Below are 13,871 nucleotides of genomic sequence, written 5' to 3'. Positions count from 1 at the left end.
TGTGTGAGAGAGTGTGTGGGAGTGAGAGTGTGTGTGTGATAGTGTGTGTTTCTTGTCCACAAACATAGGACTCAGAAAAGTGGCCAGGTACCTTCTCAGATCACTCTGCTTCGCTAGCGCTATTTGAGTCAAGCTTTTGCATAAATATGGGCAACTTGTGACACAGCAACCACATTTCTAAATTTGGATACGTTGGTAGTCTAGAGTATGAAAAACACAAAATCAGATGAACAGTGATGCAATACACAAATTAGTACCACAGCATGCCAGAAAAAAAAATATTTTATCAGTCTCTGTGGCCAAGATGTTTCCATCATGACAACAATATGTCAGGAACATGCACATGAAATCAGTTTTCTGATCAACAAGAAGCAAGATCTGTGAAAAACCAAAGAAATTTTAACAACATATGTCCAAAAGACAAGACCTAAAATTGATTGCAAAAAATCTCACCCCAAGTCTTAGGCGTGATTATTAGAGGCCTAAACATGAAATAGTTTAACATGATTGTGGGCCATGGTTTCAGTTAACTTGGAGTATAAATCTAAGGCAATGCTTGCGACGACGAAAGACCACGATACAAGAAATTTTCATGAGGCAAAAACGGTAATCTTTATGAATGCATATGTCATTATATTTTTAACAGCAGTCATTCCACTACCAACCTCATTTTCTAATTGAACACAGGTAATGGTATGTTGGTTAGTGTGATGTGGCAACACATTCAGGTCTGTCTTTAGTACCACAACACTACAACACACAGAAATACTCCTGGTACTTGAGGCATATATTGGAGCTCAAGCAATGGTGCCAGACATCACAGAAGACAAGAAAATACTTCACAACAAAGAAAATTCTATAGCCAAACGTCTCTTCATGACATTGTAGCCCCATAGGAAAGACTTTCTGATCAACATAATTATTGATACCATCACTGTCAGAGAGAAATTGCACAGCATTTTATGAAGTCCACACCTGCAATAAAGCCAATGATGTTTAATAGACTAAACGCTGTACAGAGCTGAATGACAAAAAAATTACTGAGCAAGTGACGTGCATACCGAATTGAGACACAATCTTGAACCAAATTGGAGCTGTCAATCTTAAATAATGGAATGGAAAGTAGAAGACACTCGTGCTTCAGGAATAAAAGACTTCTTATTATTATCTGTCAGTGTGAAAGAATGAAAGAAATGGGTAACGTAAGTACTGGCACTAAATAGGAAATCAGGATTCTAGTGCTAGTCTGGCACCATTTTTCATTTGTTACCACAGTTTCTTTACACTGCTGGTTCATCTTATCTGACCAGTTTTGACTGATATCACTTCATTTCAGTGTATTTAGTTAATTTCAATTACTTTTTGTTTATGTAAGATACGTTTTCTCATGTTGAAAACATCATGATTGAAAGATATTTTGGCGTTAGGCTCTTAGTGCTGCCAGCTATGATCTAATGAAACTTTCTCTAATTTCTTACACCAGTACAGAAAGAGGAAAAAAATGTTACAGTGAAAAATGAGAAGACAAGTTTTTTACCAGTCCCACGAGATTAAAAACTGTGAAGTACAAGTTTTTTAGTTACTGCCTTATAGTTCTTCTAACTAAATCGCAAATTTCATCCACGTTTCATAAATTTCACATACAGTACTTCAAATGTGGCTGAGTAGTATCTGTAAGCTGATTGTTGGTAAAACTGCAGTATTTCGACTAAGCTGTTCTTGTCATTGATGTTGATATGTGTGTAGTTTATGAGCAAAATGATGGAGATGATAAAACTGAGAAATTGAAACGTGTTGTAACACAGGACTTGAGAATGTCTTCTTATTCATACATGTGATTATTCGACGCCCAGTCCACAAATGTTTCATCATATCGGGTGCTGTCAGTGGGAGGAATGCCACTTATCAGACAGTGTGGCACGCCGTGTCATGCCACAGCTCCTCAGAGACTCACACCTCCTCTTTACAGGCAGTTAGAAGCACAGAAATACGTATACCAATGACTCAGAACACGAAACGTAGACTTATCATTCAAGAGCACGAGCTGAGCATGCTGTCCTTGCAATGGAAATGATGATGAGGCAATGAGCTGCTAATTCAAGTTCTGCGCAAAGAAAGTTCACAATAGTAGTGAGAGAACATGCATGACAGAGTGTCTACCATTGTCACTCATCAGAACCAGTTTGGAGCTGACTACAATTGGAACAGCACTGGTGGTAGGCACAGCCATGGATGTCTGTGTGTGAATCACCTTTGTTGCTCCATATGAGAGTGTCCGATCCCAAAGTTCATTGTTTAACCCACATTTGTAGGCTCAGCACACGTGGCTTCGACATCTGTCACTGCTTTGTTAGCATACCATGTCAGACTGTGCCTACAAGTAAACTGGTGCACATTCCAGAACAGCCAAAGGTTCATCACCTCCACTGAGGCCACACACAGGCGAGGACTGTGGGTGTTAAAAGTGCTTCCAGGCATCGCCACTGTACAGTTCTTCAAAATTCACATTGTGTATCTCGCCATTTGATAAGAAGGAGCAAGAAGGGTTTCACATAATTCTGAGAATATCCTTTATGAGTATGTGAACTGTATGAGCTGATAATCAATTTCTTTGTTCTAACGCATTTCCAGGTGAATTAATCACATCGTCATCTCTATTCAGATGTGAAACGTATAGTAAAAGAAACTGAGTCTTTGGTTGGCAGATGTTGGGTTTATCAACTGTAACATCCTCCCCCCCCCCCGCCCCCCCCCCCCCCCCCCACACACACATCCCTGGCAGAATGAGCAAACGACTTCGTTCTTAATTGCCTTTGATTCACAAATAATTTGCTTCACTTTACTTCTCACCAGATGTAACACATGACTCGTGATATCAGAATGTTGATATTGTCTATGAGGCTCATTGCAGTGAGGTATACAGTGATTTCAGGATGATAAGACTGGGTTATGGAGATCCATGAAATGTTGAGTTACTCTCATAGTCCACATGTTTTGCTGATGGGATGATGTACACAGCAACCAGAGGAGGAAAGGGGGGGGGTGAGTGGGGCACATGTGCACTTTCCTGTCCCTACCCTGGTGTGAACTTGTCTGTGCTATTTGGCATGTATGACTGTCAAGATGTGCATGAATCTTCCTTTGGTGAATGCTTTTTGAGGTTGAACATGAGCTAATTTGCATGTAGCAGGACATATGTAGTGTGTTTTTATGGATGGAGGGAGAGCTGACATACAGCCATTGTTATAAATTAAATATTTTGGACTGGTTATTTAGAACAAAATTAATTTTCTTTAATTAGTGATGATGTATTGCTGCATTGTGAGGAAATTATCTTTAAGTACCTAAAGGCAAGACTAGTTTCGTGTACTTCCTTTTTTAGTGTGAGAATGGATTTCTGGACACACAGGGCTGGTGCTGGGTGTTTTATGTGTAAATTTCAGGAGTTAGCAATAAAATCCTGAAACCAAACGAAATTACAGTTTGGAATTAATTATGAAAAAATGTGATAGCCGATTTAGTTGTGAGAAGAAATGTAGGAATTTTTAATGGAAAGTGGATGAGGTCTGCTTTATATACTGATTTTTGAATGCTCTATACTATAGAAGGAAGATTTGTAGATGTATAGTTTATCACTGGAGGGTCTCTGACAGCTCACAGTTTGACATCTCCAACTTTTCATCATATTGTGTGTGTGTGTGTGTGTGTGTGTGTGTGTAATGTTGAAGCAAAATGATCTCCATGACCTGTACAGGAACCTTTCTCGAGAGGAGAAAGGCAGGAGGCTCATCGAGGCAGCTCAGCAGGGAAAAATAAAAGAGCTGAGGGCACTGCTAGCAGTGGGGACAGACGTGGGAGCGATGGACGGGGACAGGAGGACTGCCCTGCACTGAGCAGCGTGGGAGGGACACCTGGAAGCTGCGAGGTGTCTGCTGGAGGGTGGAGCTGAGGTGGCTGCCAGGAATGTCAGGCAGAACACACCTCTGCACTCAGCTGCAACTGCTGGCCACACAGCTGTGGTGCGACTGCTTGTGAGGTCCTCTGCTGACGCCAACGCCAAGAACCTATGGGGGTGGACGCCGCTGCACTGGGCGGCATATAAAGGCCACTTACAGGTGGCAACTGTACTGCTAGAGTTTGGAGCCAATACAGAGGCTAGGGACGATGAGGGGAATACCCCCCGTCAGCATGCCAGGAAGAACAACCATCAGCGACTGGTACAGTTGCTAACATGAAGCTTTCAGTTCTACAGCCCTAGAGTGAGACAATTTAATATAAGCAATACAAAAATATTAATTCTATTGTCATTCATTTGCACCTATCATTTCATAGCAGATATAGCTGCTCTAGTAACACCACCGACAGTGATGACAGGCGATTACTGCAAACTAATGTAAGTAACCTTTCTAGTGGAAACAGACTGCAAAATATTTCTTGAGCTACCTCTACAAAACCCAATAGCAATTGAAAAATACGCCATTCATTACCAATAGACGCCAGTTTCCTCCGTGAAACTCTAGTTTCTGTTGTTGCATATAATGTTCAAATAACTTACGCAAATGCAGTTATGTGATGTCTTCATCAGGCACTGATATTTTGACAGAAGAACGTGGTCATTCTTTTTTCAGTGGCCAATGGTAACATGGTGGCTGTCAAAGATGTCACCTGGTTGAATCCCTGTACATTGTTTGAAACAACGTCCGACATTATCTGGTTAACAAAGTCTGCATCAACGCCGGAACTGATGGGGAAACGTTACAAACTTAAGCAAACATATCACAAAATTAAATACATCACACGAGACATGAATGCTACTCCACTCAAAATGAAAAAAACCCATAGCGCTTGTAATGCTTCATGGAATTGCTATGCAGATAAAGGGGATAGATAATAAAACAATTTCAGCAGTCTCAGTTGCCAAGCAGGATTTCTACTTACTACCAAGTATTAACTACAACCTGTCTTACAGTTGCTGATATAATGGCAACGTACCATAAACCTGTTTAAAATTCAAAATTTAGTTGCCAAAGTTCCATTTTGCTTGTTGAAAAATAGTTGAAGAAGTGACCAGAAGCAGTAATATAATCAATTTAGATTAACGTAATATTTTGGTGTGTACCTTTTGTCAATAAAATACAACTGTGCAAAGAACTGGAGTTGTAACTGAGGCAGGGGATAGAGTTCAACTGTCAACACAATCTAGAATAAACATATGTCAAACCCCGCAAACGAAATGTGACACACATAGAATCGTACAGCTGAAGCAGTGATGAAAGCGTGCAAATGGCGGATATCTGTCCGATCGTGTTTAAATAACTGGGCTACAAGCGCAAACCTTATACTCCTCAGGGCTTTGTGTTCGCCTCGACAAACGGATCACGTGGTTGGCAACATGCTAGTATTATTCCTGCAGCGTCTTACATCTCGAAATTCTACCGTAGTCTGTTTAACATTCTTGGTATATATTAAAACAATTCCGCAATTTTTTTTGAATGAGCACGAACACAACAGTTGTCATTTTTCATTCCTCTTATTAAACGTGCCATTCGTCTTGTTTCAACAGTCGACATTGCAAAGCTGTACCACACATCGGCGCGATTTATATATCTACATACTCTCTCGAAGTCATTGCCCAATATGGGACAAACACGTCTGCGGGACATTTGCGATGATAGAATCTTCAATTTCGCAGTAATATACTTAGTTAGGGAAGCGTATCTGGTACCCAGTGCATTTCTGTGAACGTCAAATATAGGATTGCTACTACGTAGTATGTAGGGCAGTATTTGCAAACCGATCTGTCAATAGTTCTGTCTTATCACTCAACATTGAATATATCGATCCTGGAAATGTGCTTATAACCACAGGCAGCCTCTCGCTTAGTGGCGAGGGCTACGGAAAACAGTGGCCGGTGACAAGACAACCCCTAACTCTGTGCACAGCGGTGTGAATGGGTCTTTAGCCTTTGAGAAGTTTTGTCGCCGTGTCTAAACGCTTAATGCTTTTTGGTGAAATGTGTTTGCAACAGCGCCCATCTCGCACTTCTTTCCACAAACTTAATTCGACTACATTCCATTATCCACGTTTTGCTTTTGTTTATGTTCACCTTATATCCTCCTTTCAAGACCATGTCCATTCCGTTCAGCTGCTCTGCTAGGTCCTTTGCTATCTCTGAGAGAATTACAATGTCATCGGGAAACCTCAAAATTTTTATTTTTTCTCCGTGGATTTTAATTCCTACTCCAAATTTTTCTTTTGTTTCCTTTACTGCTTGCTCAATATACAGATTGAATAACATTGGGGAGAGGCTACAACCCTGTCTCACTCCCTTCCCAACCACTGCTTCCATTTCATGCCCCTTGACTCTTATAACTGCCATCTGGTTTCTGTACAAATTGTAACTATCCTTATGCTCCCTGTATTTTACCGCTGCCACTTTCAGAATTTCAAAGAGAGTATTCCAATCAATAACTTCAATATTGATTACAAATCGGTACCTAGTTGCAAGACTAAACCAAAATCAATTAAAATTAAACTAAACAATGAAAAATCAAATATTATGGATCCTAAAAAAAAGAGAAATAAAAAAATTGGAGGAAAATTACTTATTGCATTAGGTATGACCATTGTGTAAAATATTGTTGAATATATTTTGATAAAGAAAGAAGGTTCTGGACTAAGAAAACATGAAGGAGGATTTTCATCATTACTATCGGCTGCATTACCATATCTAGCAACTATTAGTTCACTAGCTGTGGTGCTGCAGCCATTGCAATGTAGTAGCAAATAAAAAGAAAACTGACAAAGAATTTGAAGAACAAAAAAGACATAACAGGGCAACTGAAAAGAAATCTGGTGCTGGAATGAGAAAAGAGAAAAAAATTGCAAAACTGTAATCGATTTCTGTCGAAACCCCATTCAGTCAATTTAATATAGAAAATCTTGCTAAGGAATGAAGTATGAAATATTTCGTGGTATATTCACCACTGAAGAATTATCTACTAATTCAAAAATTACTAAATGTGGAATAGTTAATTTAGATACATCTGATCATGTTGGTACCCAGTGTACTTGTTATTATAAATCAGAAATATCAATTTTGTTTAGCATAAATTTGGTGGTAATATAGCGAAAGAACTAGTAAATTATTTGGGAAGAAATGACTTATAACACTGAAAGAAAACAGAATTAAAACGAATTTACTTGTAATCATCTATGTTTATTTATTTTAAAACTGATATTTTAAATTTAATGAATGGACATTTTTGGAAATAAGCTAGTGCAGTCTGAAGGTGCTACAAATATTGGAAAAATAAATCTAGGAAACATAAAAACTGAACTAGAAGGAAAAATTTATCCAGAAGTAGAAAGTTTATGTAAGCAATTTCATAAGGAATTATGCACTATTTTTGAGGTAACTAAAGGATACAGTAATTTTAAAGATAAAAGATTAGTAGATTCAAAAGATCCTTTTACTTGTTATGTTGCAGTAACAAAAGAATATTTTGAAAATGACTTAACCAGTCTTGTTACAAAACCTGAATACACAAATATTCTAACACAGCTGTGTAACTATCTCACCACAACACATTTTAATGAAAGGATTACTCAGCTTAATAAAACCAGTCTAACCAATTACTTTACAAAAAAGAAGTAGAAAGCCTTTTTTTCTGATTACTTCACAAAGGCAGATTTATCAGCATAATTAGTCAGTTAAGTAATCTTCAGAAAAAAATGTCTGACAAATATAGTCTGGAATTTCATTTAGAATGGGTGATGCAATATACATTTGAAAATGATGTAAAAATTAAGATAATTATTATTTTGGGGGCTAATATAGATTGTGATTTGATACCTACTGATTTTAAAACATAGGTAAAAAGATGTAATGTTGGTGAACTGGCAACTTTATATCCAACTCAATTCAATAATCCATTACTTGAAATGAAAATGAAAGATAAAATATTTATAACTCTAAATCAGTCTGTTAAACCTGTACCTGTTTCAGGTGAATTACTCAATTTGATGAATGTATGTTACAATCAAATTATGATGAAAGAATGGAACATTAATTTAAAACTTATTAAATTTTTATCCATATAAATGGACAATCCATCATAAATGGACACTCAGTCCTTCAGGACAGTCACATCTACTGTTATAAGTGAAAAAAATTTACTGAAAGACAATTCTCACAGACTAACAAATGAAAATGAAACACAAGAACTAAAGGTCTTTGAACAGTTTGTAGAAGTTAAATGAGTAAATTGTTGTGAAGCAATTAATTACGAATTACAAAACTAATGAGACATGCTGTCTTACAGTGTCATGGATCCAGTTTGCAGATGATTGCCATTACAACAGCATTGCTGTCAGATACAGATACAGATGTCTCTACATGAACCACCTTGGCTACTCCATACCAAAGTCACTTATTCTACAATTGAGGGTTTGATACAAATTTTTAGGATGTGTTGAACCAGTAGGTGTCACTTAGTCTTCTATGTGTTTTAAATGTACTATTGCCACTATTAGTATTCCATGTCAAACTGGTGCACACTGGAGGCAGGCAAAGCTCCATGAATTCCATCAGACCCACCCCTATAAATGTGCTACAGTAGTCAAAATCTTGACTTCTACACATTCATTTCAAATCAACATTACTATTTCACCAATCCATAGGGAAAATTAGGAAGTGTTTCTTATAAATTTTGAGAACACTAAGATCCATTTTGAGTATATGAACTCTATAAGCTTATAGTCGTTCCATTTGTTTCTACAGGTTCACTTTTCATTGTAACAGTGGTATTAGCATCTCCAAGTACATGTAATATTCACAGCATCTCCCATGGAAGAATAAGAAAAGGAACTTTTAATTAACACCCTTTGGTTTATAAAGAATTTACTGCATTTTACTCCTAATCACATGTAACACAAACTTAGTGACATTATAATGTAGGTATCGTATGTTACGCTGATTGTAGCGAGGTTGTAAGATTGCAATGACAAGCCATCATTTCTCAGTATTTACTTCAACAGTGAGATGTTCCCAATATGTTCAGGAAGGCAAAGTTGGCTTACAGGAATATGTCTCGTGGTAATGTACACAAGAGCATGAATTATTAGTTTACTCTGAGAGTGTACAGTTATAGCTGCTGCACTCATACTCATGACAGCCACAAGAACGTAGTTAAAAGTGTGTTTGTGGGGGAGGGGTGTCTGAGTGTGGTTACAGGACCATGTCCATAATGCTCCAAATGTTCTCAACCAGGGAGAGACCATTCTGACCAAGGTAGCGTTTGACAAGCACGAAGACAAGCAGTAGAAACTGTCATGGAATGTGGTTGGGCATTATCTTACTGAAATATAAACAAAGACGTGTATGCAGATTCTCTGGCCAGTGGTATGATACCAGAACGACTGTTGCCCACCATATGGCCTCCTGGCTGGCAGTGATGGTCTGATGTGCCATTTTTCTCCTAACAGTACCCAATAATGAGAATCTCTTCTGATGCAATAGGCAACGACAGTATCGGTATAACCATGATTAAGAATGTTGCCGATATCTTAGTACCTGTCTTAACTGACATATTTAATTTTTCCCTCGTGAACGGAATATACCTCACTACATGGAAAAAAAGCATAATTCGACCCATCCCTAAGATCGAAAACCCGCAACTGCCTAGTGATTACCGACCAATTAGCATACTGCCTGCTGTTTCCAAAGCACTTGAATATATTGTTCATGACCAAATCACTGAACACTTGCATGAATTCAGCCTATATGACAAATTTCAATCCGGTTTCCGTAAACATCACAGCACAAACACTGCTCTAATTAAAGTAACTGATGACCTGAAATATGCCATCGACAATCGAAAGGCAACAATATTGACGCTACTGGGCTTCAGCAAAGCTTTTGACCCTGTTAACTTTGACATATTGCTCAGAAAAATGCAACGGCTTAATTTCTCTGATAGTGCAGTGAGATGGTTTGAAAGCTACTTAAAGGACAGACAGCAATGTGTTGTCTGCGTAAATGAAAAATCTTCCTGGGAACCTGTTTCCTCGAGAGTGCCACAAGGATCAGTCTTAGGACCACTTTTGTTTTCTTTATATGTCAACGATATTTCGTCGGTTCTGTCCTCTTGTAAATATCATTTCTATGCCGATGGCCTCCAGCTCTACCTAAGTGTCAGACCTGAAGAGGTAAACACTGCAATCGCTCAGATGAATGATGATCTGTCTTCAGTAGTGACATGGGCGAAAAGCCTGGAGCTTAAACTAAATGCAAAAAAGACGCAAGTATTCTTAATAGCCCGTCAGAAATTAATAAGTTAAGATTTCCGCGAACGGCTACCTCCTATTCTGCTCGACAGTACTCCAATACCATATCAGAAAACAGTTAAGAACTTGGGTGTAGCTTTGGATGAGCATCTCAACTGGGTGGAGAATACAGTTGCAGTGTGCCGAAAGACGTCTGCTTGTCTCTATGCTCTCAAAAAGTTTCGGAACATATTTCCACAGGACTTGAAACGCCAGCTCGTGCAAGCACTCGTTCTACCGAACCTCCACTATTGTGATGTGATTCAACAAGGCATGAGTAGTGAAAACAAAAGACGGCTGGAACTAACCATGAATGCCTGTGTGCGTTACACCTGCAACATACGCCGATATGATCATGTTAGTGCTTCATACTCCGAGCTAGGGTGGCTGCGGCCGGACAAATTGCGTGACTACCACACTCTATGCCTACTTCACCGACTCCTCGTCGCGCAAGCACCCCAGTACCTTGCTTCAGAGATTAAAAACCTGTCATGCCATCATAATCGAAACACGAGGTCACTCTTACTTGGAATCCTAACTGTGCCCACTCACAAAACAAAAACTTTTGCAAACTCCTTCTCAGTTGCCGCTGTCCGCCCATGGAACAAACTGCCCCTTACCTTGCACAAAATTCAATCTCCTGCTGCTTTTAAGAAGAAGTTGAAGCATTTCCTACTATCATCCTCATAACGTTCTCCACAAAATTAATGTACAAGGCCAATTCTCTCATCTGTCAAATAGCAAAGCTAGCGTCTCCTATCTTGCTCCTGAGATGCCTTCCTCTTCATCTATATTAGCCAAACAATCTTCTTTTCCTTTATATTTCCTCAATTATGTTTCATCATGTCTCTCTATTCTTCTCCTCCCTTTACCATGAGTCTCCCTCATACTCCCTGCTGCTAGCACTCCTATCTAAAATCTGTCTCTTCAATAATGTCTAATTATAACAGTGCTTATGATCTATGAATATAAACTCTATATGCATGTACTTTTCCAGGTGTACCTATCTAATTGTTTATTTCACATTTTGTACTAGATGTAGTTTAACATGCCCACTAAAATAAGTAGAATGCCTGGTTAGATGTAAGAGAGGGCCTGATGGCCCTAATCTTGCCAGGTTAAATAAATCAATAAATAAAAAAATTAATAAAAATAAATTTTGTTTTCGTCCATTGCACCCTTACAGCACAGCAGTACGTCAACGATATTCCACGCCCTGTTTTGCTGCCCTTCATATCAAGTCGTCCTGGTTACACATCTCAGTAACATAATGCCCGCCTGCACACGACGAGAGTCTTTACTGCTTCTCTTCATGGTTTTCAATTCCTACTTTGGCTGGTAAGACCGCCAGATCCCTCCACCATTGAGAATGTTTGGAGCATTATGGGCAGAGGCCTCAAATGACTCGGAATATTGATGGTCTTATGCGCCATTTGGACTGAAATCTGCAAGATATCGTTCTGGAGTAACTCAACAACTCTGTCATTCAATAGCAAGCTGAATAAATGCTCGCATAAGGAGCAGACAAGGACTGACACGTTACTGACTTGCTCAATTTGTGGAGCTTTGTCTCTTGTGTATATCAATCAGTTTTTTGAAATTGTAATAATTTATTTGTCTATACATGTACATCACAATTACCCATTTCTATCCCATTCGAATAATTCCTTCGTGGTGCCTCGTTTTTGTGTCTTAGAGTATATTTTGACTTAAATGATTTCGTGCAAACCAATAAATTTCTCTATACAGTGACATTTTGTAGCAAAATTTAGGAGTAAGTCGACTAACTCTATTTGGTGCCACGTGAAAATATTGTAGAGAGTTAGTATTATCATTATTAAAGGTATGTTTCAGTTGAGCCTATCAACTGTTTAATAATAACATCCTGACATCAAAGCAACTCACTGTTTGGAATGAATTATGACAAAGTGTAACAGCCGAATTAGTTACAATATAGGAACGTTTACTAGAAAGTGGATGAAGATGTTGATGAGACGACACCGATTTCAGAGTGTTCTGTACCACAGAATGGTGATTTGTAATTCATTGCTGGAAGATGCTTAGTCAGAACTGCTCAGAGTTCACTTGCACAATAGTTCTCGTCATCTGGTGTATATGTTCATTATAAACTGTAAGAACCTTAATGCTCTGTGTAGGATACTTTCCCAAGAGGAGAGAGGCAGGAGGCTGATCAAGGCAGCTAAGGAGGGAGCAGTGGAGAAGCTGCAGGCACTGCTCGCCGCGGGGGCAGATGTGGGGGTGAGGGATGAGGACAGGAACACTGCTCTGCACTGGGCAGTGGCCGAGGGACACGTAGGAGCAGCGATGTGTTTGCTGGAGGCTGGGGTGGACGTGGCCGCCATGAACAACGAGAAGAACACACCTCTGCACTCGGCTGCATACAGAGGACGTGAGGCCATGGTGCAGCTGCTTGTGGCCTTCTTTGCTGATCCCAATGCTAGGAATGGGGTTGGGTGGACGCCGCTGCACAGGGCCGCATCCTATGGCAAAGAAGAGGCGGCGGCTGCACTGCTGGAGGCAGGAGCCGACAGGTGGGCAAGGGACGACAGCGGGGCCGTCCCCCGACATCTCGCCAGGCAGAACAAACACCAGCAACTGGTAGAGTTGCTAACATCAAGCTTTCCGTCCTACTGATTTCTGGTGTATAAAAAACAAAGCTTAACTGTATGACTCTTCATTATTTTTGAAATAAAAATTACAAGAAAGCAATGAAGTCTTCATTCAAATGTTCTTATATAACTTCTCTAGTAACACTTCCGTAAATGTGACAATGGGAGACATCCATAATCTAATATAGCTTTTCTTTTGAGAAAACTCTCAAAAAAGTTTTTCAAGCAACTTTTACAAAACTCAGTAACAACTGAAAAGTATTCCCTTTGTTACCAATACACACCAGGCCTCTGTTTGAGACTTTATACAGTGAACAATATACACTACATGATCAAAAGTATCTGCACACCTGCCCGAAAATGACTTACAAGTTCGTGGTGCCCTCCATCAGTAATGCTGGAATTCAATATTGTGTTGGCCCACTCTTAGCCTTAATGACAACTACCACTCAATCAGGTGCTCTAAGATTTCTTGGGGAGTGGGAGCCCATTATTCACCGAGTGCTGCACTCAGGAGAAGTATCGACGTCGGTCGGTGAGGCCTGACACGAAGTTGGGGTTCCAAAACATCCCAAACGTGTTCTATAGGATTCAGGCCAGTCAATCACAGGGATGTTACTGTCGTGTAACCACTCCACCACAGGCCGTGCATTATGAACAGGTGCTCGATCGTGTCCAAAGATGCAGTCGCCATCCCCGAATTGCTCTTCAACTATGGGAAGTAAGAAGATGCTTAAAACATCAATGTAGGCCTGTGCTGTGATAGTGCCACGCAAAACAACAAGGGGTGCAAGCCCTCACCATGAATAACACGACCACATCATAACACCATCGCCTCCGAATTGTTGGCACTACACATGCTGGTAGATAACGTTTATGAGCCATTCAACATACCCACACAATGCATTGGATCGC

General features: G+C 39.6%; 1 protein-coding gene across 1 annotated transcript in view; it reads left to right on the top strand.

Moving 5' to 3' along the window:
- The window catches only part of LOC124720442 (serine/threonine-protein phosphatase 6 regulatory ankyrin repeat subunit C-like), an 80,943-nt gene extending 67,887 nt beyond the window's left edge, over positions 1 to 13,056 (top strand). Inside the window, exon 6 of the mRNA XM_047245794.1 lies at positions 12,483 to 13,056. Coding sequence (XP_047101750.1) covers positions 12,483 to 12,981 — 499 coding nt within the window. The 3' untranslated portion in view covers positions 12,982 to 13,056. The remainder of the gene's footprint in view (positions 1 to 12,482) is intronic.
- The last annotated feature ends 815 nt before the right edge of the window (positions 13,057 to 13,871 follow it).

Source organism: Schistocerca piceifrons, chromosome 11 (genome assembly GCF_021461385.2).
Source record: "Schistocerca piceifrons isolate TAMUIC-IGC-003096 chromosome 11, iqSchPice1.1, whole genome shotgun sequence".
NCBI classification, from domain to species: domain Eukaryota; kingdom Metazoa; phylum Arthropoda; class Insecta; order Orthoptera; family Acrididae; genus Schistocerca; species Schistocerca piceifrons.
The sequence above is the reverse complement of the archived record's forward strand: the minus strand, read 5'-3'. Positions and strand labels throughout refer to the sequence as shown.